Genomic DNA, 26,896 nt, shown 5'->3' with positions numbered 1-26,896 from the left:
CAAAACCGAGTTTATTAAAAAAAAATAAAAATAAAGACACAAACAAGGAAACACAAAAAGTTAATGAGACAAGAAAGCAAAGGAGGCAGTAAGAACTATTCTATACCTATACTATTCTATATCTCAGTTTTAGTGAGATAAAATGCTATGGTGATAGCTGATAGGAAAGGTAAACGTGCAGTAATATGTAATATTTAGGAGGTATATTTGTATTTTTTGACGACGATAGTTATTTTTAGGGGTAACTCAATCATGTAAACTGAGCATGGCTGACAAAATTATGTTGGTAAGAATACAATTTAAGCTTTATTCACTTGAAACAGGAGGTTTTCTGCACTAATACGGGCTATACAAGCCGACTCACATCCAAAACTATAGAAGTTAAATTAGCCACCAGAGGGCACAACCAAACATTGCATGAATGAGATTCTAATCTTCAAATCGTAACACCATCAGAATGGTCCTACAAAAGTGATCTAGCTCTGTACACTCTTTTCAGTAATGACCAATAGCAGAGGTGTTAGAAAGTGCAGAAAGAACTGGCAGTATAGTCAGCCACCCAACCCAAAAAGGTTGGGAATTTTGGCTTTCTTTAAGCTGCAAGTAGTGTGACCTGAACCTAATTTAGAAATATCTGTTATTAACACAATGAAAACTCCCTACATAAGACCAAAGTAACACTCTGATCCCATAGTGAGGTGCATATTTGCACACCTGTCTGCTCCTCCCTATGCCAAGAATCTTAACTGAAGCCAGTGAGTAATGCAGCATGTGCATTCTCAGGATCAGGTCCTAAAGCAATGCTGTAATGATGCCCGTGGTTGCTACTTTTAAGAAAAGCTTTAATATTTTTTTACAGATTTGTGTCTTCAGAATAATGTGGCCAGCTTATTCTTTAGGCTTTGATAGAGGTACATGGATTCTAGTACACGTAGAACAGGAATCTAATTTGTGTTTAAAATGTAAACCACAAAGTATTTTCTAAATATATGAACATTTTTTCAGCTAGGGATCTTAATGAGAATTTTTTTTAACAGCTATGCACATGATGTCAATTAGATCATCCTTATAAATTTTCCCTTCTTCTGGTACCGCATCTACTTTCAGAGCTATGTTACATGCCACAGTGGATCAGCAATTTCACATTTGAATTCCAGCTCTTGGATGAACACCAAGGCACCTCTTCTCATAATGGAGTATGACTCAGTTCCACAGACCTTGTGGAAGTAAAACTTCTTTCAAATAATCCTGTCTCATAAATGTGATCTACATCCTAATGAATTCTTACCACATTTCTAGAGAGAATATTAAATAAATTATGTTAAATTGAAAAAATTCAGATTAAGAAAAGGATAGTTCAGCTAAAGTAATCTCATTTTTAAAAAAATATAGAAAAAAGGAGAATGAGTTTGTAAGAATTTTTATAAAGATGCAAAAGTATGTAAGTCACCACCATATGGATGATGTTTTTCAATGCTGAAACAGGGAATACCCATTGAGAACTGGGACAACTTAGGTCGTCCATCCCAGAAAGACAGGAGAAACAGAAGACAACTGTTTGTCGTATCTACTACTTCTGTAAACTCACTGAAAAATGTGGGAATTGTTAGCAAATATGAAGAACTGTATGAGCCCAGAGATCACATTTCCACCTCATTTATACACTTCAAGTCATTATCCTGCCTGCTTTTAAATTATTACATCACCATGTAGATAGCCACCAGAGTCCCAGCTGTACACTTGGTATTATGTATTATGCATCACAAAAATCAATTCTTGATCGATTGACAGAAGGCCATTGACTGACTTCACTACACACACTATTTTTACCAAAAATGTCAGCAGACTTTTATGTAAAATTTGTATTGGTTGTAAAAATGGCTAGCTATTCAAATTCAGATTTCATCATAAGGATTGCTTTTCGATTGATTGTTTACATAAATGCAGGTTATGGCTTACCTGAAAAATCCAGTGCACACACTCCTCTCTGATGCTGGCCTTTGAGCAATGATAAACATTTCAGTGTCTGCGTGTCCCAAACATGGATAGCAGCATCTCTTCCAACCTAAATCAGAGAGTCAGAATATCTGTGCATAGAAGTGCAAAGCACACCAGTACCAGTAATTAGCACTATCGTATCTTCAAAACACTCCAGAGGTAACTGCTTTTCCAACTGCTTTATTTTATCTTTTTCAAGATCTATTTTCTCTTTTAGATCAGTAGATAGTCTCTCAAGCATCAGTATTCAGTATCACATTAATGATATAACTTATCATGATCTATGAATATATATGAATACACTGAATATATCACATTCAGTACCAGGTATCAGTAAAGTGCCCAACATAAAATAGCCTTTATCTGAACAAGGCTTTTGAACACTACTACAGTACAAAATTACTGAGACTGACCGATGAAACCCCAGATCCTCCTAGGATGTAGATAAAATACAGCTCCTGTATTTACAGATGAAAACAGAGGTTCAGAGTGAATGTAAGATTTTTTGCCAGGCCACAGCATAAAATTGGCAGATTTTGTTATACAGGAATGATTTAACAATCACCTCAAATAGTTTCCAGTCCAGTACTCCCCAGCAGTTTGGCAGGGATATGGGAAACAACACACAACTCACCTGTATTTAGGAGGAAACACTATACTACTGAAGGACAAAGAGAACCACATTTTTCCTAACTGTATATTGTAAAGGGATTTTATTTCCACATTTTGCCAAAATCATCACTTCTAAATACCCACCTGTCCAGTAGCAACATAGTCTTTCACTGGGTGAATGCTTAGGCTGAGGATGTCATCATCGTGACCAAGATACAGCCTTTGAGTGTGTTGTTGCCTATTATATACAACAGCTACAGCAGCAATATGATACACTACTTCTCCAGTTTGTGTGTAGAACAAGTTATTTCGACAGTCATAGCCTCTGTAACTGAAGTAAATATAAAACAAGTTATATTCTGTTCCAAAACTATTCTGGTAACTCGTGTAACAAATTGTGCAGACAATTTGTGCATTAACTTGAAAAGAGTATAGCTGTGGTGTCAGCTTTATACCAAAAGTCTCACAGCACACAGGCAGGCTCTTCCCACTAACAGCAGACATTCATGAATCTTCTCATGGTTTACGTTGCACCTAACTCCTAAATTAGTACTATTTTCACAAAAAGAATATATAATTCACATAGAATTGTGTCCAGGTAAGTTTTACATGGAATGGATTTTCAAGCAGAAAGCTATTGGGCATTTTTACAAATCACAACAATCATGATCAGCTTAACAGAGAATCTTTGCTCCAGGAAACATAATGTGTAGGAAACAGCTAGTCAGAAATATAATTTTATAAAATGCTGATGCATTATTTATTATATGGCTACAGTATTATTATTATTATTATTGTTCCTTAACAAATACAACTGAAAAAAGAAAATCTATGTCTGATATTCAAAAAATTGCCCACAGTAATAATGACAAATTATTCTTGGTAAACACTGAAAAATGCTTTGCTAAATGCTCTGATACGAATGGATTAACATTGCTAGGAATTTTCAAAAAAGAACCAGAAAAAACAAGTATTATCTAATATTACTCTACCCATGTATAAACTGCAACTTCAAACTGTCCTCAGGTGCTCGCTCTCTTTTAAGGAAGGGCACAGAATGGTTTTTCTCTTTACTTTGCTGTTTCAGCTGAGGTAGGTCTTCTTTGTAAACCTGAAGAATAATTGTTAAAGTTACTTGCACATCTCCTGTTTTTGAAATATTTGTATATATGAAAGTAACTTTAAGTGTTAAATATATGTTAATGTGATGTTCAGTAGTTACAACATGGAGTATGTCACTATTGCTCCATACAGAACTTCAGTTAATAATGATTTTTTTCCAAACAATAAAGTCCCCTGACATGTGAGTGACCCAGAACATTAGTCTGGAGTAGCACAGAGTGTATTTTTTTCTAGAAGATTCCAGCATCACTTAGTGAAAAGGAATTTCAATATTGACTGGAACTCTTTAAATGTCACTTTAACTTCATATGTGCTTGAGTGTACATACTCTAAACTGGACATAATGAATTAATTCTATCTAGGGATTATATTGAAATATACAGTAACCAACAGCACTTAAGTGATTTGCCAAAGTATCCAGAATCCTGAAGTAGAACTACAGCTCCATAAATAGACTAAAGACATAAAATACTATGTGTTTAAATCTTTCACAAATGCTGAAACTCTGCGGAGCTGCAAAAGATGTTCAAAGCATCTTCAAAGCTGTGGTACCAAACAAAATCCATTATAATGCTGAAATACAGCTTTATTGTTTGGTTTCTGGGTCTATGTTTCTTGGATTTTGCAAAAGGACAATGAAATTGCCATTCCCATGGAAATCTTCTGACTGCAAAGATGGAACACTGGATTTGTTACAAGAAATGTGTTCATATAATGGGCTGAGATTTTGAAATGGTAGGCACACAGAGCATAACATATTGTGTCTGTCACTCATACATATTGCACTTTATGCTGAGTTCTCATCCACTTATTCTTGTTCTTCAGTGAATGCTACCAGTGAAACAGAATATAGAATCATCATTTTCTAATGCATCTCAAAAATCAAAAATCCTCTATACTGCTTCATCCATAAGATTAAAAAAAAAAAAAAACAAACAAAACCCAAACAAACTCAATTACCAAAAAAAGATTAATGTTTTTGTTACCATGTGATTTTTGCAAATTATTTCCTTTAAAAAAATGTAAAATGCAGCTTATGCTTGGGGTTGTCTCACACTTTCTAGATAAGATTCTATTTTAAGTTGCTTCTAGCTTTTTTCATGCATTACCTGCCTGGAATATTGCTGTTTAGATGACTACAACTATTTTTTAACTTTTAGTTTTTAAACCCAGATGTCCTTTTTGACACATAGACAGCATGGAGGATGCTGCTGTCTGATTTGGATACAGATGGAAAATCAGGAGGAGAAGAGCAAGAGGATGGGACAAGCACTCCGGTGAGACTTGGGAGTGAGACAGAGAGGAGGTAGAAAATTTGACAAAACCTCTGTTTCTTTTGGCAAACACAATTGATCTCTGTAATAAAGTAGTAAAATAAGCTGCTGTCAGAAGGACCTATGTCATTTATTGCAGAATCTAGAAGGTAAGGTGAAAAGACGAAGGATGGTCCTTGGCTAAAGCATGGAACATTAGAGGTGCTCCTTCCACATTCTAGAAAGCAGCTCTGTATCAGCCATTGCACCACTCAAACCAGCTCAAAGCAGGCTTATTGCATATTTTTAATGTTTAGTACCAGATCCCAGTTCTGGTCTGAGGAAGTTCTGACCTTTCACAAATGCAGCTGATAAGGTAACAGGACATGGCAACAAGTAATATTCTATTCGCAGTAGCTACAGCTGCTGCAGCAGAATTCTACATTAATGTTTCCTTTCCTACAAAACAAGGATAACAGCACCCTTCCACATCAAACTGTTGCAAAGATCAGTGTTTGCAAAGCATTCAGTATCATGAATGGAGTGGAAAGAACCACGAGGAAAATAATTCTGTCTTCAGAGACATGTTCAAGCAACGTGCAATAAAGATGGCCATGGAACAGCCTGATGAATGAAAAAGGACTGAATAGTTTCTTGTTAGGCAAGAGCTAAATATCCCACACTCCAAATGAAGTAGAAGTCTTGCAGAAATGTGTAATCATAATCCATGCACCCAAAAAGAGTAAAACTGTGTTCTATTATGACATTTTCTAAACGTCATGTAACTTTGTGACTTGAATAATAATAGTGTGGGTGCAAACTGTTATGATGCAGGTTGAGAGAAACTTTGCATCAGGGAGCAGCAAAGTAAAACTGCTTTGTAAAAGAAAAGGAGCCAAGAGCTGAGCATGGTAACAAGGGCAGTCAAGAGAATGCCCTTCCAGAGATGGGTGCAGTCCCACAGTGCCCGAGTGACATGAGCTCAGCAGATTTGGTGACTGTAACCAAGTTCAGGCAACAGTCTTGATCACCAGGCGAGCCCATAGTGACAGCATAAATCAACACTGAAAGCTCAGGGTAAAGAGTGGAATTGCATACTACCATTCCTGAAAAAAATCAATTGATTTCTTTTCTTCTTGCATGGAAGCAATCTATCTTAGTTTATCTCAGAATATAGTTGGAGTGTAAATAGAAAAAAAGATTAAGCATATTAAATGATTATTAAAGACCAGTTTTATTTGGTTCCCATAAACTATGGCAATTTTAATTCTTGAGACATGGTCATCCTCGGCAATAAAAAAGAATCTGTCACAAATAAATGTATTATACAGGCTTCATACTAAGAGTATTCTGCTTTGAATATGCAGAAGTCTTAAAAAAACCTCCATGAGCTGCATTCCACAAATCGGGATTCTGAATTTGAGAAGACTGAAAAGTCTTTTCAAGCACCTACCTGGGAATGGGAATAGCAATAGCAATAAGCTCTCACAAATTCTTTTTTAATTTTGTGCTTTTTAAGATATATTCTTTATTCTAACATATAGTAGTATATATACCAATGTTTTTTCTCCAAACCCTTTTAAATTCTCATCTCCAGCTAAAGTAAACTTGTTTTTTGTATACTGGTTGCATAATCAGCTGAATACTATCAAAATAATCTTCTCTGAGTAGTCTGATGATGCAAACTTATTTTACTTTACTGAATAGTTACGATAAATTGACAGTGTGTTAATTTTTACTCACCTGTCGATCATAGTTGATTTGAGCTTCCTGCTCAATGTCAGAATCTAACTCTGGCACATCAGATAAATCTGAATCAGATTCCTCACTGTAGGAATCAACGCCACCCTCTGCACACACACACACACAAAAAAAAAACCAAAAACAACAAACAACCAAGAGACTAAACGATATATTGAATGCATCTCATCACAAGAAAATAGTATGTGATACTTTTATATAATTTGGACTATGTGCGACGCAGCATTCAAGAACTTTGGAAGCTTAAGCATCTTGTAAAAATCAGGGGGATGACTTAATTTGTCAGGTTTCACTTCTGTTTCTCCTGTTTCAATCCCTGGGGCAGGAAGGTGGCAGAGGGAAGCAGAATAACTGCGTAGTTACTTGTACATTTCCAGAGAATACTGCTTTCTTAACAGGCTTTGGAGTTAAAACATACAGAAATGGTAAATAAAAAACTTTCAGTGTGATCACAGCCTGTGTTTAAAAAGATTTGCTGTAACAGATATTTTACCAAGTTGTGTGGGAATGGCATGAAGTTTCGCCCTTTTGCTGAAGGGAATCCAGTTTTTAGCAACTACCACTATGTAGCTCACACGGCTTTTGTAGACTATTGTAAGTATGATGAATATAACAAGTAAAAAGTTCTAAAGTACAATTGCATCAAAAAAATTAAACAATTCAGCATCTGCAGTGAGACTTCTGAATGCAAATTAGATAGCTGATTTTGACAATTCAATCTGATCTAGTAATCTCCCTCTAAATGTCTTTTTCCACATACTTCAATGAATACTACTTGTGTATTCCTAAACAAACGATATTACAGACTGCAGAGGAGTTTTTAATATACCTTGCCTGAAAAAAATGGTTGTCTATGAAAAGTAAAATGTCCCAAACATGCTGAGTAGATGTAATTGCAGGAATTGCAATAAAAATATTTTCTGTCAATTCTGTAAAAGTTTTCCCACCAGTGCTTCATTCTATGTTGGTTTTATTTATAAATACTTCAGAAGAGATCATTTTTACCTTGCGGAGATGTTTCAAGGATGCCATTTGTTATCCCTTCTGGAATAAATCGCCACTGAAAAACAGAGTGATCAGCACCTCCTGTACTTAAAACCCACTGAAAATCATGGGACCAACGGACATTTGTTACATGTGCTGAATGGCCAATGTATTTTCTAAATTTAGCTCCTAAAAAACAAATATAGAGTTGTTGGTATGTAACACTGTAACTATAATGTTAGGCTTTTAATGGAAACACAGTCTAAACACACTTACGAAAACTGAATGCAAAAAAATACTTAAATGTCTCTTGATATTATGATACTAAAATTAATCACAATGTAAAATAAATGGCATAAAATAATATGGATGATATATTCACTTCAGTTTTCAGAAAAGTACTTAAATCCTGAAAGGAAGTACCAGATACACATAGGGTTTGATTTTCACCTTCATAGCCATTCCTGCTAAAGGAATTACACATGTATTATGTATAGTACAATAAACATAAATTAAAATTCACTGTAAGAAAGCATACCAATATGGTACCAAATTAAACACTGAAGATCATGGAAAGCCAAAAGGTTGTTTTATTTAGTTTTGTTGGCTTTATGCATGGTACAGTGCAAATCCTGAGGAAACAACCTATGTTAAAAGCCTACTACAGATACAAAGCAAATAGTTCACACACAGCTACACTGACACGTGCTAACAGACAGTGAAACCCTACTGAAGTTTCTGAAATTGTTACTGGCATAAACATGGACGAATTATAGTAGTGTGTCTGGTGTTGATACAATTTTGATGTGATGTAAAGTCTTACTGAATTAATTTCTGAAAATATAGTATCAGAATAAGCACATGTTAAACCACACATTCTCAACAGTTCTCAAACGAAGCACATATACACTGGCAGGAAATTGCTAGATATATAGAGGGTAAAATGCTCATCTTTATGTCCATTAATACTAATATGAACTGTACACACATCAGTTTGAATTATACACAAGAATCAAAAGCCACCATTAGAAAGCATGATTATCAAGGTATCAAGGTAAATACTGCACTGTTCAGAAATACAAAATACCGCCTTACCTTTCTTTAGGCATGGAAATCTGAATAATTTAATGAGCCCAAAATCATCTCCAGTCACTAGCACTGAGCTGTTGTAATTTCCATCCACAGAGTTGACATCTGTAATATTTGCATATTTCGGCCAAATTCCATTCACTTCAGATCCTATCACACAGGTCCATGAGGCCCAGTGAATTCCTTTTATCTCATCTTTGCTAGTTAGATGCTTCCCAGCTGAAAACACACAAGTGAATAATCCATTTGTTTTTCAGTAAACTCCATTTCTTTTCATCATTTACCTGTGTAATTTTATTGCAAATAGTCTTCTAACCTAAATTAATCAAAAAGATTCACAATTTCCTTTAAATCTGTATAATCTCACATTTGTGATGTTTGAGGTCATCACACATCTTACGAGTTCTAATGCAGCTGCACAGAAACATGCCAAGAACATACAACAATGGAAAAACTTTGTAATTCCACATAACTTATACCAAAGAAATGTCTTCAATCAAAAGTACATCTACATAACATGAGATCCTAGAACACTTTCCAGTGCTATAATAACACAAATTTTAAAACAATGCTACATGTGCTAGAAGGAATTGTTTCGTTCTAATCACATAAAGTCACTCAAATCTGAGTATTTGGTCAGCCAGTCGTACTATGGTACTTTTCATTTACAGAGTCTGCTTTATAGTTGATTGAAGGCTGCCAAACTAGCTCAAATAAGAACAAATCTTATTCCTAAAGCTCTCTTCTGTTCTATGCCAGTTGCTTCTCAATATTAGAAAGCATTCTCAAATAAGAGTAAGAATAAATCAATTATTTATTAAGCTGTTACAGATTAATTAAAAATACTTTTACAGGACAATCATCCTGAAAGGTGATGAGCTGGACTGTGGGCATGTAGTGCAATTGTACTGGGCATAGATCTTAATATATATGGCATATATATAAAGTTGAGGTTGCTACCAACAAATGAAAAATGCACTCTTCCAAATATATAAGGAAAGGTTACACATTTGGTATACATGAATTTGTGGGGTGTTTTTTTAATTTGATGATGTGAATATCAATGTCCCACATTACAAGTGAATGTGATATTTATACTTTCATTCTAAGCCCATTCTATGTTGTTATCACAACCCCATAATTAGAATTCTGAGTTTTGTTGCAATAACAGAAGAGGTACTGAGGTAACATGTATGATGCCATAGAGGCATCTCTAATTTAATTTGAAGTCTTTTGAATTGTCTTCTGCAATTCTGGCTGTGCTACTCGAGTCACAGCCGTTACCAACAGCGTTCTCGATTTCTGCTGCACACTCCCTGCTATGATCCACATATTGGTTGTGGCTTTCAGGGCTTTCACTTGGCCTGTCAAAGTTTAGCACTATCAGTTTGGAATGTTGTTTCTAATAACAAATTTTAACATTAAAACTTCATCAGTTAAATAATTTGACCCAATCATCTCTCCCATTTTAGTTATTATATTCTTAAAAACATTCTAATCACTAATATTGGAATTGTTCATCATTTGAATGAACTACAACAAGGACAGAGGTGCTTTTGGTATTTATCTACAAAGCAAAAATGAGTCAATTTGTTAAAGCTCCTATACAGAAATATGCAATTATGCACAGTAAATGCAGAGGCAGCTTTTACCTAATCAAAGCTGAAGGCGGGTATATTCTGTGAACACTGCTTTTAAAAATGAACAGTAAATATTTATGTAAGTTTCAGCAAAGAAACTCTGCTTGTAAGTGTACTATTTCTATTATACTTTTGTTGTTCTCTGCAACTCCACACTGAAGTTTCCTTGTTCATAACATAAGCCACTTGTAAACTTACACGGCATCTTGTAGAACAGTCTTTCTCCTGCACCATCATTGGTTTGCAAGAATTTACTATCCACAGACCAGTCAATATGAGTAATAAAACTAGAAGATTTGTTGCATTCTCCTATTTTTTTGTATCGCTGAGCAACCGCATAGATATCCACTGGGCCATCATTAGAACCCACAGCAAGGTAAGAGCCATCTGGTGAAAATTTCATTTCATGGATCACTTCTTTTCGGTCTTTAATATGAACTACCTCTGTCATGTCTCTGCAAGAAACAATAGTGAAAACGTGAACTTAAACTTGTGAACACACAATCCACAAATATTTAAGACAATTATGAAAATAGATGCACTGAATTATTTGTACAACAAAAACCAGATTTCACTAAAAACCATTTTTTGCTAAGTTCCTATTGCTTTCTTTGGTTACAAGCACACTTCTAAAGCAAAAGATAGAGATGACTTTAGCTGTCAACGATACTTTTCATTCTATTCACTTAATTCTAGCTGTAATGTTGTTAGCTATCTAATCTAAACCAGACCAGACTTTCTTTGTTACGTTTGTTGGGGGGTTTATTGTTTGTTTTACACAGACAAAGGGAAGAGAGTTCTATCTAAAAAGCAATTACCTTGTCTCTCGCAAGACCATGTTGAAATGGCCTGTGGGAGAGAGATACCTGTTTCTCCACACTGACTCTTGGGGAGACAAGAAAAGTTTAGATTAAAGGCTAACAAGGTGGCTAAAGTTAGATATAACTAATCCCACACACCATGACCAGTCAGCTACAGGTCTTGAGGTTCCAGCACCACCATCATCAAACAGTGGGAAAACAGAGAAGGGATAATACCTTGCATGTGTCTTTGAAAAAAAATTAGAGGCAGCTATATAGTATAGTTTTCAAAAATATATTCAATTCTCCTGTATCAAATTACATTTGATATAACCCCTTTTCCTATCAATCAAGAAACAAAAAACTGCAATGCTAGTGAATGCAGACAAAATTTTTGCAAGTACGTTTCCCAAATTCTTTGGCTATGAGGAAAAAATTAAGACTAAATCAAAAACAAATCTTCTCTTGAGTTGACTGAACAATGAGTCAAGTCTCAGTGCCATTAATTATGTATTTACAAAGACAATCCATACCAGATTATACATTTGTGCTGTAAAGAAATTTTGGGAGGAAGTGTCTTCTGCAGGTGTCATGCTTCTGTTACTATTTTAAGCTTTTTAAGTATTTTTCCTGATCCTTGCTTTAATTAATTATGGCTAGTAGTATCAAATTTATGAAAATACCTAAATTTACTTAAAAAACAATAATTTTTGTTAATATGTCTTAAAAATGCTGATACATAAAACTGTTGCAAGCAGAATCCTGGAAGGAGAATAATCTATAACTGAAGACAAAGATTTCTGGAAAATGCTGATATGATTGGAAAGGTTAATATTGCAGACAATCAGGATCTTAAAAAAGTCTAACAGAATAATTTTGTTAGACACTTCTCTTAAAATGGTGAAACTCCAAAACGTCAATTAACAGGAGAAATTTTGCTGGGAATATTCTTATTTATTCATAGCCATTTTTTCCCTTCAAAATGTATTTTAGAAAAGAAAAATATTCTTAGCTCTGCCTTATTACTGAAAACTAGTAACATAACTATTCCATAGCGGTAAATACTGCTACTGAGAAGAGCAGATAATTCTCCAGATTTTTCCATAGATCCAGATCCTTTATGGCCAAGAAAAATGAGAATAAAGATTCACGTTGCTGAGTGCATGATTGGAAAAAAAATGCCAACAACCAACATTGCCATTGTCCAGTTTTCCTGGATCACAGGCTGTAGATCTGTTACTCTCACAGAAGACCTGTCATGGCCAAGGAACAGGTGGAGAAGCAATTGCATTCAGTGCCTTACACGAGGGTGTTGCCGCTGTCAAGGAATACTGCTGGGCTTATCATTATCAGTCTCCACCAGCTGAATCATGAATAATGTTAGGAATCAGGCCCATTAGCAAAAACAAGATTACTGTGAGACAAAGAAGATTAACTTCTTTAGAAAAACACTGGTCTTTGAAAGGGATTTTAAATTAATATGAACAGACCAGTTTTATTGAAGTCATTAAAGCAGCGCATTACAGGAGATTTCACAGATCTTCTGTTGATGACAGTCTTTTCCCTCCTATCGGCTAGTAGTTCAAAATATTTTAAATATATGCTTACCAAACATATGGAGTAATGTTAAATAAGTGGTAAGCTCTTCCAATTATCAATTAAAATAGCGTATGTGTCTTGAAATCACACTATTTTGTTTGGCTATTTCACTCTATGGCTAATTTTATGTTTTACATGCTTTTGTGTGTCTTCCATAATAGAATTACAGACAGAAAACATCTGCGGTATAAGATGGAGTCATGCAAAAACCCACTTGCCATCTCATATGAAAAGCAGAATTCACGTGTGTCTTGCAAATGCTTGAAAGTCTTTCAATCAGCCATTCTTGTCAATGACAGGAAATGAACCACTTAATCAAGGAGATCCCTCTCAAAACTATGTTGTTATCTCTGTTATGCACATTTCATTTCACAAAATATCTGTATAATTTCTCAATAAAGGAAAAAAGTAAAACTTGAAAATCTTGAATTTTATCTACATTATTACTAAGACATAATATTTGGAATTAAATAAAGCACAGGTTTTCTCCTCATTGCCAAACTACCAACTTTTAAAACACCAAGTGATATTATGGAAACATATGTTCAATTTTTACTCTCTGTTTCTGATAAAATACCCGATGATTTTTTATTTTTATAGGAATAAAAGACTTTATAATATGATCTTGAGTTACTCAGAGAAAAAAACCCCACTAACATGAGAAACTAATGTAAGAATTTTTCGTCTTACCTCACTCGAAGAACAATGAAGGAGCCATCCTTCATTCCAAGCGCTAACTGTGATCCATCAGGACTGAAAGACACACTCCGCACTGCTTCTTCCATGTTACAACGAGCTATCAAGGCATGGTCAGCAAGACTCCACAATCTGCATCAAGGGAAATTGAAAGCAGTAGCAGATTTTTCCTGGCTGTGCAATATTTCAGTATGATCAAGAGAAAAAAAGGAAAAGCCTAACCCAATTGGGAAAGGCCTATTTAAATGCATATCTTAGATTTTATAATGTATTGATTCCTTTCCAACCATGGAACGAAGATAATTTCACTGACTTGAGCTTACAGACTTACACAAAAACTCAAAACTGCTTATTAATCCAGAAGAGAAAGAGGGTGTACAACGACTGCCTGAATCAATACATGAACACAGAATTTCACGACAGTGGCACTGAATGCCTTGGCAAATACTATCAAATGCAGCTTTTGGACACCTTCAAGTGAAGCTCCAGGTTCAAAATTCTTTCAAAAATGAAGGAGTCTCTACTGTCCCCAGTTCTAGCAGGAATGGCACCTCAGGCCTGAACATACATCTGTGATAGCAGAAGAGAAAACAGGGTGAAGCTAAATTACATAATCATTTGGTGTTATCTCCAAACTATATTTGGTATAATAGAACTCCCTTGGATGAATAATAAAAAAATGCAGTTTCTGTAGACAGAAAGGGTCAATGCAGATCAGACTAAAATTTTCACTGAAAGTGAAAGCAATACTCAGAGCATAAACATACCCACTGTGGGGAAAATTTTCTTGTCATAACCCTGAATGAGCTAGTGGACAAAACCACATGCTGATTTGCTCATTTACATAATTTTAAATAAAAAGAATCAGCCAATAAATTATGCCATAAGATAGAGAAATGCAAATAATATACCTATGTCTTTAAGAAGGAATGGAAGGGGTTTCCCAGATCACTACAAACTGGTTAATCAGATCTCATTAGCATGTAAGATTTAGAAAAAAATTTAAAGAAAAGGATAATTAATAAAGTACAGAACAAAATGCATAAAAGACCTCTTGGGTAGAAAAATTAAGTCATCAACACCCAACTATCTTTATTTTGAGGACAGTGTCATAAATTAATGCATTTGTACAAGATTTATAAAATATTCAGTAAAATATTTGAATCGTAGCATATGTGATTATTGGCTAAACTCAAGAAAACGACAATTTGTACAAGAAGTGCAATGTGATACTGAATGAAGTTTTATAGCAAGCTTTACAGAAAGAAACAATTAGGCTGGATGGAAGATACTACTGAGATTTCTAGGTACAAGCTTTGGAATAGTAACATTTAATATTTTCACTAAAGACACTGGCACAAAAGGTGAGAATGCTAATGAGATTTGCTATGGACAGCAAGCTGGGAGGCACTGTGAACCCAGGGATGGATTTATTGTATCAGAAGGAACAGAAGTTTCTTGATGATGAAACAAACAGACATGGAATGAAATTTAACCAAAGCCCTGTTTTCAGAGCCTTATGCCTAGCACTGTGCTGTAAGCTTGAAACACAAGTGGAACCAGCAAAAAGGAGTAAGATCTCACACTACTTTTCAATTATAGAATGACCATCATCCACAAGTGAGCTGCAGACAGGAAAAAGGAAATTTGATCCTAAAATATATCCTGGGTGCTATTCCAGGAGGTACATGAAAACAATAGCACACAACACATAGTGACCTCATCTGGCATGTTCTTTATGAATCACCTCAAGAAATCAGAATAAAAACAGGAACAGATGCAGTGAGGGATTATTAGGATGAATAAGAGAATGAAGATTGTATCACATTAAAGAAGATCAAAAGACTTGAACTTTTATACCTGAGTGAAACAAAGGCTGGGAAGAGATAGCATTGCTTCAAAAAATACATCAGTAGGATAAACGTCAAAGGAGAAAAAGTTATGTTGAAGGAACATGTTGACACTAGAACAAATAGCATAAACAGAACATGAATATCTCCCGAAAAGAAGGAATTTTCTGACACCCCAGCAGTAACATTTAGATACAGTCTTGGAGTAACAGGGGAAAAAAAAAAAAAAGTTTGATGAATTTAGTAAGAGGATTACATTACAGGCTTTGCCTGCCTGCATTGGGAAAGGGTGGTAACCTATGACTTGAGCAATTCTTTTCAAACAGAAACCCTTCAGGCCTTGTGAGGTTAATGTTTATCAGGATCAGTCTAGAATCAACAACCCTGAATGATGCTGATTTCCTCTTAGGCTGAGAGAATTCAGGGATGAGAAAGAACTTGAAAGGCTTTTCTGTGAAAAAAAACTGACAAGTACCATTTCCTCATGAAAAAACAGATGTTTTCAAAGACAAAACAGAAGTAGGATCAGATGCAAGAACCTTAGCAGCCTTGCTAGGAAGAAGCTATGAGCCCAATACAATAAGGAATGAACCAGAAAGAATTTGCAAAGATTTCAAAGGAAACACCAAGATAAAGTATGCCTCCAAAACGTTGCTTCCATGTGAATCACTTTGTCCAACACATTAGAAGCATAATTGCAATAATGGCATTGCAAGTAGAACGATTCAATTTTCTGTAAAAAAAAACAAGCAAAAAAAAACCCCACCAAAAAAGCTTTGCAAATTAATGGAAAGGTAATCCCAAATATTGGCTTTTTAATTTCGAAACAGAAAAAAAAGTATTTTGTACACATTGTCGTGGTTTCAGCTGGGATGGAGATAATTAACTTCTTAGTAGCTAGTACAGAGCTGTGGTTTGGCTCTGATGTGAGAAGAATATTGATAATGCACTGATGTTTTCAGTTGCTGCTAGGTAATGTTTATACTAAGGACTTCTCAGTTCCTCAGGCCTTGCTAGCAAAAAGGCTGGAGGGGCAGAAGGAGCTGGGAGGGGACGCAGCCAGCCCAGGTGACCCAAACATAGCATGGGAGGTCATTCCGGCCCGGGCGGGCAGATCATTGCTTGGGGACTGGCTGGGCGTCGGGGGTGGGCGGCGAGCAGCTGCTTTGTGCACCACGTTGTCTTTCTTCCTCTCCCTCTGGATTTTATTCCTTCCCTCCCGCTTTTCATTATAACTGATATTGTCATAGTTGTTATTATTGTTCTTTCATTTTCTTCTATTTACATTATTAAAGTGTTCTTATCTTAGCCCTTGAGTTTTACACTCCTTTCAAGTCTCCTCCCCACCCCTCTCTGTGAGGGGGCAGTGAGTGAGTGGCTGCGTGGTACTTAATTACCAGCCGGGGTTAAACCACGACACATATACATACAGGCATTTGTTTACACCACTGACAAAATAAAAGCCTGGCTTTGCTTACAAAACCAGAAAAAGTATCTTTTCTGGCAAAATACTTCTGCACACTGTTTTTGGAAAAGCCAGACAAACAAACAATTTCCATATAAAGAGCGTATATATTTCCAAATAAAGCAAAGATGTGTTTCCACCATTCTTTGGCAACTTTCCTATGTGTTTGTTTAAAAAAACACAGATAGGCTCATGCAACATTATTTTATTAGTCAGTATTCTGGTCTTTTCTGTCATATACCTGACAGGTGAGTTTGCTTATTGGAGCACCTACAGATTACAGCCTCCCCAAAGGCTTACTGGTAACCACTTCATTTGCAGGAAAAGCCGTGGCTGATGACAGGAGCTTTACTGCCGCTTTGTTACATTCAGCTGGCACAACAATATTCCACACAAAAATCAGAGATATGAATATTCAAATGTATTCACATAAAACCAGGTTTCTAATCAATCTTCTCATAAATGCAGGAACACAGAAAGAGATCATTCAGGAAGGCAGACAGTGCAGCAGAGATACTCTGCCAGAACAGCAGCTACTTCTGGTCTGGCAGCTAGACTTTCTAGTGTTACATTACAAAAAGACACATGAGGTCCACGGAACAAATGTAATAATTTTGTATGCCTCAGCACTCAGATGAGAACGATGCTTTTTTCCTGTTCCTGTTGTATGAGACAGGAAGCAGGCAGCTTTCCTAGTTGATAGGCTTTTGAAGTTCAAAATGTAGGAAACCTGTATTTGGCTAGAGCCTTCTCTCAGCTGCACTAGGGAAAATCTACAGTAATTCCCCTTAACTCCACAGTGGTCTTTTCATTTAGAATCTCACTTAGACATGAGTATATAACCTGGGCCACTAAATACTTTTATTTGTAAAACAATTTATATAGCCATTCTTTTCAAAATAATGTGATAACCAAATACTAATAAAAATTATACAATGAACAGCAATACAGAAACATTCCTGTCAATGCAGCTTTATTATTTGGAAAAAAAAATTGTAAGAAAACATTTTTGTGTACTTCTTTATTTTAATGAAAATATTTATATATTTCACTGGAATTCCCTGCATGAAGCCATAGTTTAAAAAAAAATACCACTGTCTGAATTAGAATTCAAATCCCACTTTCTCTAGTGCCTAAACACCTAAATGGATGTGTAATGTAGTGCAGTAAAATACCTGCAATGTTAACAAACACACATTTTATAGAACGGCAGTGTTCAAAGGCATCAGTAATATAATAATAACTAAACAATAATAATAATCATAAGAGCACCACTAATTAAGGCTTTATGTGCCCAAAGAGCATGCTTGCAGTGTCTTGCATAGAGGGGCAGGGGCACAAGTTTGTTCACACACACTTTCAGTAGCAGTACGTTATCCAGCACCAAGCCAGAGCTGAATTACCATGCTAACCAAGAGTCCAAGACAATAAATCCAAAGTCTTAGCATGGCTTATTAGCTTGAGGGCAGTACAATGCTAATCCCAGCTTTGCAGCTCTTGTTTCTGAACGGACTTGCACCCTATCAGAAAGCAGGCAGTGTGAATTTGTGCCTGTCTATAAAACTCTGCAGACAAACCCAAGCAGAAGAGGCTATTCATGCATTTTATAAACTGAAAGAAGTAATACTAATATGTAGGAAATGGGGAGATAACATGACTGCAGTGAACTTAGTACAGTGAACAGACTGCAGTGAACACACTCTGGATTTTAATTATGGTTAAAAAGAGATGAGGGATGGCAGGGACAGGAAACCAGTACAAGTAAAAAGATAGAAAGAAAAGCGAAAAAGAAATACCAACTGACCAGCAAGCTTCATGGCAGAGGTGAATCATAATGTGTAATCTGAAGGAGCATAAATTAGAAGCTGTACGTATGGCAGGAGATTGTTTTTTCCTATTGAAATATGGCTGAGTGGTAGAATCCACATGTACGTCTCTGAAATAAGTTGACCAGTAGCCCGTAAAAAAAGAAAAACTGTTTGGTAACTGCCTGGGGTTGATTTGAAATATGAAAAGCAGTCATCATCCATCTAGCACAGGGCTGGAGAAAAACCTGATGGAGGGACTAGAAATTAGGAGAAACCACTAAGGAGGGCATTAGGGGAATCAGAGCTTGGGAAGCCAAGCTGTGATGAACCCCACTGTATGCGCTGTGCTGCAAGGGCTTCAGGACAAGAGCAGAACCACAATTTGATGAAAGACTCCAGAGGCTGCCATAATAAAGCCAGGTCTCCCCAAAATTTCTCCAGTCCCCCTGTGTAGCTTTGGCAGTCAGGAAAATCTCACTCTCTTTAGTCACAGGTAAACAGTAAGTCACAATGGGTAGTGTCCACGCCCAGTTGAGACACCACACAACGGCTGCATGGGTATGGGAGTACTTCCACTACAATGAGAATCTTAGCTTAACTTCTAACCTTTACAGTAAAGCCTTACTAAGCATATTAAAAATGCTGAGGTTTTTTTTCAGAGGCTTATCACTTTGCCAAATTTTAACAGGGACAGGAAAAGGGACATCCTTGACTTTGCAACAATTCCCACAAATGTGTACAAAATTTCAAATCTCTGCTACAAAGCCTTGAGGCAGATCTGTTTCACTGGGGTACACCAGCCCATTTTCATTAATCTCATTTTCTGGCATTTTAACTGAATTGGTTTTAGATCAGATTTTCTAAATACTCGAGGCTGAGGCAGACACCTGCTGTGTAAAACACCGGTCAAAGATATTCAGGTTTTAGCTTTGTTGCATATTATTAACAGAAGAGAAGTATGAGGTGACCATTCTCCATTTAGATACCTACACCTGCTGTTCAGAACAGTAATGAATTGGTACATGAAGCAGAGTACATAAATCCAACTCGTTTTGAACACAAATTCTGAATACTTTTTGCATGATGTGTAGAGCCCAAATATGAGGGCTGACAAGAAAAAGCAAAGCTGCTAAGAATAAGGGGGGTGGGGGTGGGTGCAAGGGGTGGAGTCATAACGTAGGGCCATAGAATGAATAAATTACAAATTAATGTGTACATGAAAGAATAGATAAAAAATAAATAAGATCTAGCCTTACCGTACAGATCGATCATCACTGCCTGTGACTGCTAAAGGCTTCTTTGGATGGACCGCCAGGGCCCAGAGCTCCCCTTCACAATGGCCCTGCATAATCAGCATGGGTTTATCTCTCTCTCTTACTAGCACCTCAAATATTTCACTGTCCTGTGTCCCTGCTAAAAGTCTGTCCGCTTTCCAACAGACACTTCGGATGGATAAACCTGACAGGGGACAGAATAATCTTAGATTAATGGAAATGACAAGACAAAGTGATAGCACAATGAAGATCATTAAGACTTCAAGAGTTAATTTGCAACAACTGTTATGTTTTGACACTGAAGTCCTACGATACATGACAGCTGATTAAAATCTCAAAACAATTCTGTTACATTATCTCCACCTGACAAAGAGAGAAAGCTCAATCCTGCGAAAATGCTGAGTGTCTAATACTGCTGCTGCCAGTTTCTCAATGGATCAAGCTCTTACGCTTTGTGCACACCTTGGGAACTGAATTCAAAAAAACAATTAATTTCACATGATTTTAAAAAAATTTTAGATTAGACAAGTTTCCTGTGACTGAAGTTGGTTTTATTCCTTTTTATCAGTACTTTTCTTATTTGCACATTTAAATAAAATGTTGAATAAAATTTGAATGGTGAACTTAAATGGTTTGTGCCGACGTTACCATGCTTCCCCATTTTAGCCCCAAAAGATTATTGAAAAACACCAACAAACCATGAACAAAAAATCCTCCAAAAACCCCATACCAACAGAATCTTGCTTTGCATAACTTTTAGAGAACTTGACCTTATTCCACAAATCTGATCCTAACTTAGCAGCTGGAATTTTACTACCCACAATCTTAAAAATACCCTCTTAGGTGGCTGAGCAATTTGATAGCATTCTCTAGTGAACTGCCTGCAGCATTTGTATTTTCCGTTCCAGTATATGGAAATCAAAGTTTGAATAATGGGTCTAGATGCTGTGAGATGTGAATGAGTAAAAAAATCCATTTGTCGCATAGTCATTGTCAACCACTTCATCATTTCAACATCTTTTGGCACCAAATACATAATGCAATTAACTACTGGTCACATAAATAAAATACATTGTAGGCGTTTTGTGTCATCTCTTGAGAAGGGCAAATTAATTTTCATTTATTGTCTTGTCCATTCCCTGTACTTTTTACTTTTGATAATGCCGTTTTGTGACTTAGCTAAATTAAAACTGAAGTTATGACTTACATCTTCTTGGTACACACCAAAGGCCACACAATAAATGATGTTCAGATGTTAAGTGGAAAATGGATACTGTTAAGTTTTAGAATACAAAGTACATCTTTTGATGTGGGAAAGGTAATGTTTTCTGTGAGGTACTGCACATAAAGAAAGATTATGTATTAGATTTTTTTGCTAATATACATATATATTTAAATACAAAACCCAAGCCCATGATCAGATTGTTACTGGTGATGCATCTCACTTAACAGGTGTTTAGTACCCTTCAATACAGGATGACTGGTATATAAGAGGGTGGGGAAAAAGTCTTCCTGGCACCCTAGAAAGATGTTTTAAGTTTCAAAGCTGATGCCTTTGCAAACTGCTTTGGGAAAGGTAATTGGAAAGGAGGGACAGAAGGTCATAGGTAAGCAGTTAAGGCTACCACCATTGCCTGAAGTTACATATGTGCTTAAACTAATCAGTGCCATTGACATAACTGAAAACAGAAACAGAATTTCCACAGTCTGTTAGTAGCAAGCAATAAATGGAAGTGATCATCAGTGGGTGACATGTTAGACAGAAACAGCAGAAAAGGACAGACATAACAGAAACATTGCAGGCAAGAGTTCTATCACACTGAAAGAACAGAGAGAGAAGAAACCCTGAAATAGGAAAAAGGTAAAGATTTTAAAAAATTACAGTGACAAGGTGTAAGTGTATGCTTGGCTATTATGACCTGCAGTCATCCTCAAGGCACTAATTTTTTATAGTTGTAGTCTGATCAGCAGTCCCGCCACACTTTTCACAGATACACCATTATGTCATTTTACTTAGTCTCAATGATTATGCTCATGGGAACACCATCTTTGCCTAAGCTTTGATAAATTTTGCTTAAGTCAGTTTCTTGCCATTAAACCAGGCAATGTTTTTATTTTAACAAACAAACGTAAACCTGAATAAATACTTCGAAGACAACATTTGGACAGTGTTCTAGTTTTAGTTTTTAGAAATCAATTAATGTATCAATATTGAACAAACTGTTATCACCTACATACAAGTCTAAATGGCAACTCAATTCACTTTCTGGAAATGAAATTTTCTACTACTTTCCCTGAGTAAGAAGATAGCAAAAACCTCTACTGACTGTCTCTCAGCCATATCGCTGTTGTTACAGTGCCTGGTTCTACTCAGCTGCTCTCATCTATATGTTCTATATCCTGTAGCACTGAAGAGATGGTAGAAATAATGGCATCAAGTTAGAATCACTCCATCGCGTGTCTAATGAGAATTCACCTTCAATAAGCCCTTCCTTGATTTCACTTCCATCAAGACCAAAATTTCTTAGGCAACCTGCAGGATAGCTAGGTGCTTTCTGCAGATAACGTGCAGGAAGAAGATACCTTATGAATACATTACAGCTCTGTAATGTAAGTTATAATTTTGAAGTAATAACTTGCCACAGAAGATAACTACAGTCAATTAAAAGTAACTGAAGTTAGCTAAAGTCTGTTTTGCCTTCAGTGTTGACACATCCCAGGCAGCAGTGAGAGGAAAAAAAAAAAAAAAAAGCTTCTACTCTGGTCTCACAAATGCGTGGGATAAATCTCCCTCCCAGAATCACTTCACAAAGAACCAAGGAAGTTGAAGATGCGTGTTTCACTGGTGAGCACTGCTTTCTCTGTGTCACCCTTCCCATTTACTTTGACTTTTATTAGGAACAGATGGCCTGCAAGACTGGTATCAGCCAGAATGACCTGTCTAACCCAGGTATACAAGCTTATTTCTCCACAGTTTTAGAAAGTATTTCTAAATTTATCAAAACTGCTGTAAATGGTCATAAAGTACTGCTATTGTTTTCTAGAAATGAATGTTAAACATTATGATCCTGGCTGCAAAAAACTACATAAAGACAGAACAGGAGAGCAAAGGGACTCCTGGTTGGGTATCTGACTTTCTTGAGGGCTAAATTCCATGAGTTTACACTACAGTAAGCACTTTGGAGCAGTGTTCATCTAAGGCTGCTGGCAGTTTGCTTGTTGGATGAACCTAGATATTGCAAACCTATGCATTTTACAAGTATTAGAATCATCAGCTCACCTGGTTTAAGATGAAAAATAAACATAACTAGCTCATTACTAGATCACAGGCCAAAATATCCAGAACTGAGAAAGAAATTTTTTTCCTTCTTAGTGGCCTCTTGACTATTTCAATGGCAATTTTAGTATGAAGACTAGGTCTGAAAACATAAGCCAAGAAGCAGGGGAAATTAACGCTAACCATTACAAAGTTGGCTGCCAAAAGCGTATAAAGCTTGCTTCAAACCAGCCAACAGACTGCTATACTCTCAATCCAAATGCAAGAGTAGAATTCCCAGAAGACTAAGGTCTTGATAAAGCATGCATTATGATCTATGGAGGTTATAAGTGCTCTGAGAGTCTAATCATTAAATGAAATGATGACTAAGCTCATAGGAAGCATATGATGGTCAAGAATTTAATAACATTCTCTCTATTAAGTATGCCAGGTGCTACCATTCCAAACGAACCTAATAGAGCGCTAAGATGGTCAGCATCTTTGAATATCAGATTCCAGAAATCTCAATTAGTTAAACAAATTGCAATTAATTAAGTTAAAGGTTGGCCAACTTCATTCTCCTATTGTTTTGTGATTAATTAGTTTTACTTATCTTCTTTTATTTGCATGGTGGGGAGCTGCAACTATAAGCATCCCTCTGTTTATAGTACGAAACATGGAAACCCCTTCTCTTCAGGCTACATCATTGTCAGAGAAAAAAGGGGAATACAGATCTCAAAAGTAAATACAGTCATTAAGTAAGAAAATCAGCAGTATGCAGATACATTAATGCTTCAGATTAAATTGTGTCATAATCCATTATCTAGATGTGTGAAAAACCATTAAAGTAATAGCTCATTACCTTTGTATCCTTGTTCAGTCTCCCTGAGATCAATTTTAGTAATTGGTTTGAATTCAGTGTCCCATAACCGAATGCAACCATCTCTCCCTCCAGTGGCAAAACCTTCCTCACAAGCATACATACTAAAAATTCCAGCCTGTTAACCAACAGTATAACAAGTTTTAAAGTTCTTTACAATTGATTTAAACACACAAACCAAATGTTTTTGAACAGACTCTTGTTAAAGGCTAGAAACTGCTAGGCAGCAAAATGTTGTCCATCCAGAAAGCAAACCAGCAAACACAGGGGGATACTTTTATTTCAAGTGCTCCCACTTCAGTGATTTATGTAGAAATTTTTGTACAAATAGCAGTGATATAGCCTATTTGCAGAACTTTAAATTTAGTTTAGTTAATACTATTATAAGGACTGTTAAATAAATAATGGAACACTTAAAATAAATAGCTACCCAGAATAAACAAAAACAAGCAAACAAGCAATACAAATATTCTTACAGGTGCAGAGACGATTGAGACATTCTTTCATGAATTCAGACATCATTGGAATCTGACAGGAACTGAAAGAGTGTCAATTCATTCTCTTTGTTGAAAGACAAGTTTCTATTACAGTTTGAACTCCTTCTTCATTTTTGAAAACGCCTCATTATGATGAGTATGCTGTACTACACTGGAATAGCTCATGGAATGCCTGCTGATTCAGTATTTTATTAGGAACATTTCTCAGGTACGAGACATGTCGAACTGCATGGAAATTAATACAATGAACAACTGTTTTCAAAATGGCCTTGTTCATTGTCTTAATAAATGAACATTTCTAATAATCAATTACATGGAGATTAGGAATTGGGCAAGCGAATGCACATTAGCTATGCAAACCCCATAATTTCTAATGATGAAACAGAACACATTATATAGAAAGAGATTGTATTTAATCATTCTAATGAATCTAAATAAAATCCTGCAAACAGAATCCTGCAAACATACTACCGGGGTTTACCGTTTGCCAAAGATATTCCCACGTTATTGCAGTTGCACATAACCACAACCTGGCAAGCACACAGTAGTTCTGCAGGTAAGGTGTCCCACTGACTTCAGTCTGACTGCTTTCACAAACTAGGGATTATATCTATAAATAACAATTAGTCTCCTGAACACTTAGATCTAATTTGAAGAGCTACTATGAATCTTGATTCACTATCAACGTAACTAATTTGGGAAGATCAGAAAAAAACCCTGTTGTTTGCAGTGCTATTTCTAGAAAGGTTCTAGAAGAAAACTATAGCAACAACTGTTAGATTTCATATCACTCCTAAGGAAAATACACTTGTTTCCTTTTGTTCAGCCCCCGCCCCCCCTTGCTAGAATGCCATTAGCCACAATCATATTCAAAATTGGAGTAGTTCTCAAATACATTTGAAACTAGTAAAAAAACCCCATCCTACTGTGCCTTTACTGCAGCAACAACAGAGATACACATTTATTAGACTGGTTAGAAATCGATCCAATGCACTCCCCCTTCTCTCTGTCATTGTAAGTGCTCCAAACTGGGAGGGGTGGTGGTGGTGGTGTTACGAAGCCAACTGGAGTAAACTGTCTTTGGAATATATCTGGAGTGCAATTCACAGATTAAACAGGTTTACTCCACATTGAAGCTTTTATGAGGAGTCAGTCTTCTTTGTTGGGAATTTTAGTGATAAAATTCTATTTAAAATAAGATGATTTCATTACCAACTATTTTAAAGTAAACTGATCATAACTGAAGCTACTCAATCTGTGAAACTTTAGATTTAGACAGGTCACTTTAGTCTGCTTGGTTAAATCAATGCTATAAATATCAGCAGTCCTGTCAGTATCAGTTCAGCAGCTAGCATCTGTTGACAACATGTAAACAAATCTAAGATTACATATAAGTTCTTAATTGATAAACAGTCTTAGACATTCTTCTGACCTGAAACAGAAGAACATCTCTGTAGCTAAGCCTTCAAGAAGTTTTTCAATTCAACAAAAAGTTAATTTCAGAAATTGACATTAAAACCATAACTTACACTATGTGCTCCTTGAATTGTGCGGACTAAGTTTAGCCCTTTCCAAACATAGATGTCTCCATTTAAAGCACCAGAGTACGTGATATCTTCTTTTGCACATGCTAAACAAAGTATAGTTTGGAGATCTCCTGTTTTACCAAATATTCCTCTCTTTGCTGTCAGTGCATTTCCACACAATGTCCAAAACTGTGAAATGTAAACGGCATATTAGGAAAAATTTCTGCACAATTTCTGTTTTTTTCATATTAGTATGCAGATCTCACAGATGTACATCTTTACAGAGCAGTATCTGGACACACATGCTCCTGGTAGTCCTACCAGGCTGCCCATTACTCCAAAACTGCCCACTTAACCAAGGAAACCCCGAGGTAAACGCAGTAAGTCTAAGAATAAACCAAAATGAGCAAATTGTTTGAGAAAGTGAGGCACAGTTCTGACTCGCTATTGCTACACTACCCCTTCTCATTATCTCACTATCTTTTATGGTGTTTTCTCAGTGATATCTGTCAGTATGAATGCACACCTTTTAAAGCCAGGAACATCTCAATTTTCTTGCCTGCAAAACTTAAAATACAGGTGTAGTTCTGAAGTAATAAGATACTTTATCTTACAGAATTTATGTGCCTGGAGTAGACATCTCTGCCCTTTTCCAGTGTACTGAGAGATATACATCCCTCAAATATAGTTACATTTACTGAGTAACCATCTACTGGATGGAGACTGCAAATGCTTGTATAAGAAACAACTCTCAAACTATGAGAGTAATAGGTTCTCTAAGTCTAC

At 36.1% G+C, this 26,896-nt stretch overlaps 1 protein-coding gene across 11 annotated transcripts in view; it reads right to left on the bottom strand.

The window, feature by feature from the left end:
• The window catches only part of EML6 (EMAP like 6), a 120,385-nt gene that overhangs the window by 46,019 nt on the left and 47,470 nt on the right, over positions 1-26,896 (bottom strand). For 10 of the 11 annotated variants that reach the window (XR_013931387.1, XM_080408047.1, XM_080408049.1 and 7 more), the window contains 11 exons: positions 26,114-26,299; positions 24,070-24,205; positions 19,934-20,135; positions 13,549-13,686; positions 10,658-10,914; positions 8,826-9,038; positions 7,752-7,919; positions 6,729-6,835; positions 3,603-3,721; positions 2,755-2,941; positions 1,960-2,065 (listed from right to left, as the gene is read on the bottom strand). Coding sequence is in view for 10 of the 11 variants with exons in the window: in XM_080408047.1 (XP_080264173.1) it covers positions 1,960-2,065; positions 2,755-2,941; positions 3,603-3,721; positions 6,729-6,835; positions 7,752-7,919; positions 8,826-9,038; positions 10,658-10,914; positions 13,549-13,686; positions 19,934-20,135; positions 24,070-24,205; positions 26,114-26,299 (1,819 nt within the window). In the remaining variant the exon portion in view is untranslated. Of the gene's footprint in view, positions 1-1,959; positions 2,066-2,754; positions 2,942-3,602; positions 3,722-6,728; positions 6,836-7,751; positions 7,920-8,825; positions 9,039-10,657; positions 10,915-13,548; positions 13,687-19,933; positions 20,136-24,069; positions 24,206-24,563; positions 26,300-26,896 lie in introns of those variants that run through there. The other variant, XM_080408051.1, reaches the window with a different exon arrangement.

Source organism: Falco punctatus (genome assembly GCF_963210335.1).
Source record: "Falco punctatus genome assembly, chromosome: 12".
Lineage (NCBI taxonomy): Eukaryota > Metazoa > Chordata > Aves > Falconiformes > Falconidae > Falco > Falco punctatus.
Note: the sequence above shows the minus strand (reverse complement) of the source record. Positions and strands in the feature narration are given on the sequence as shown.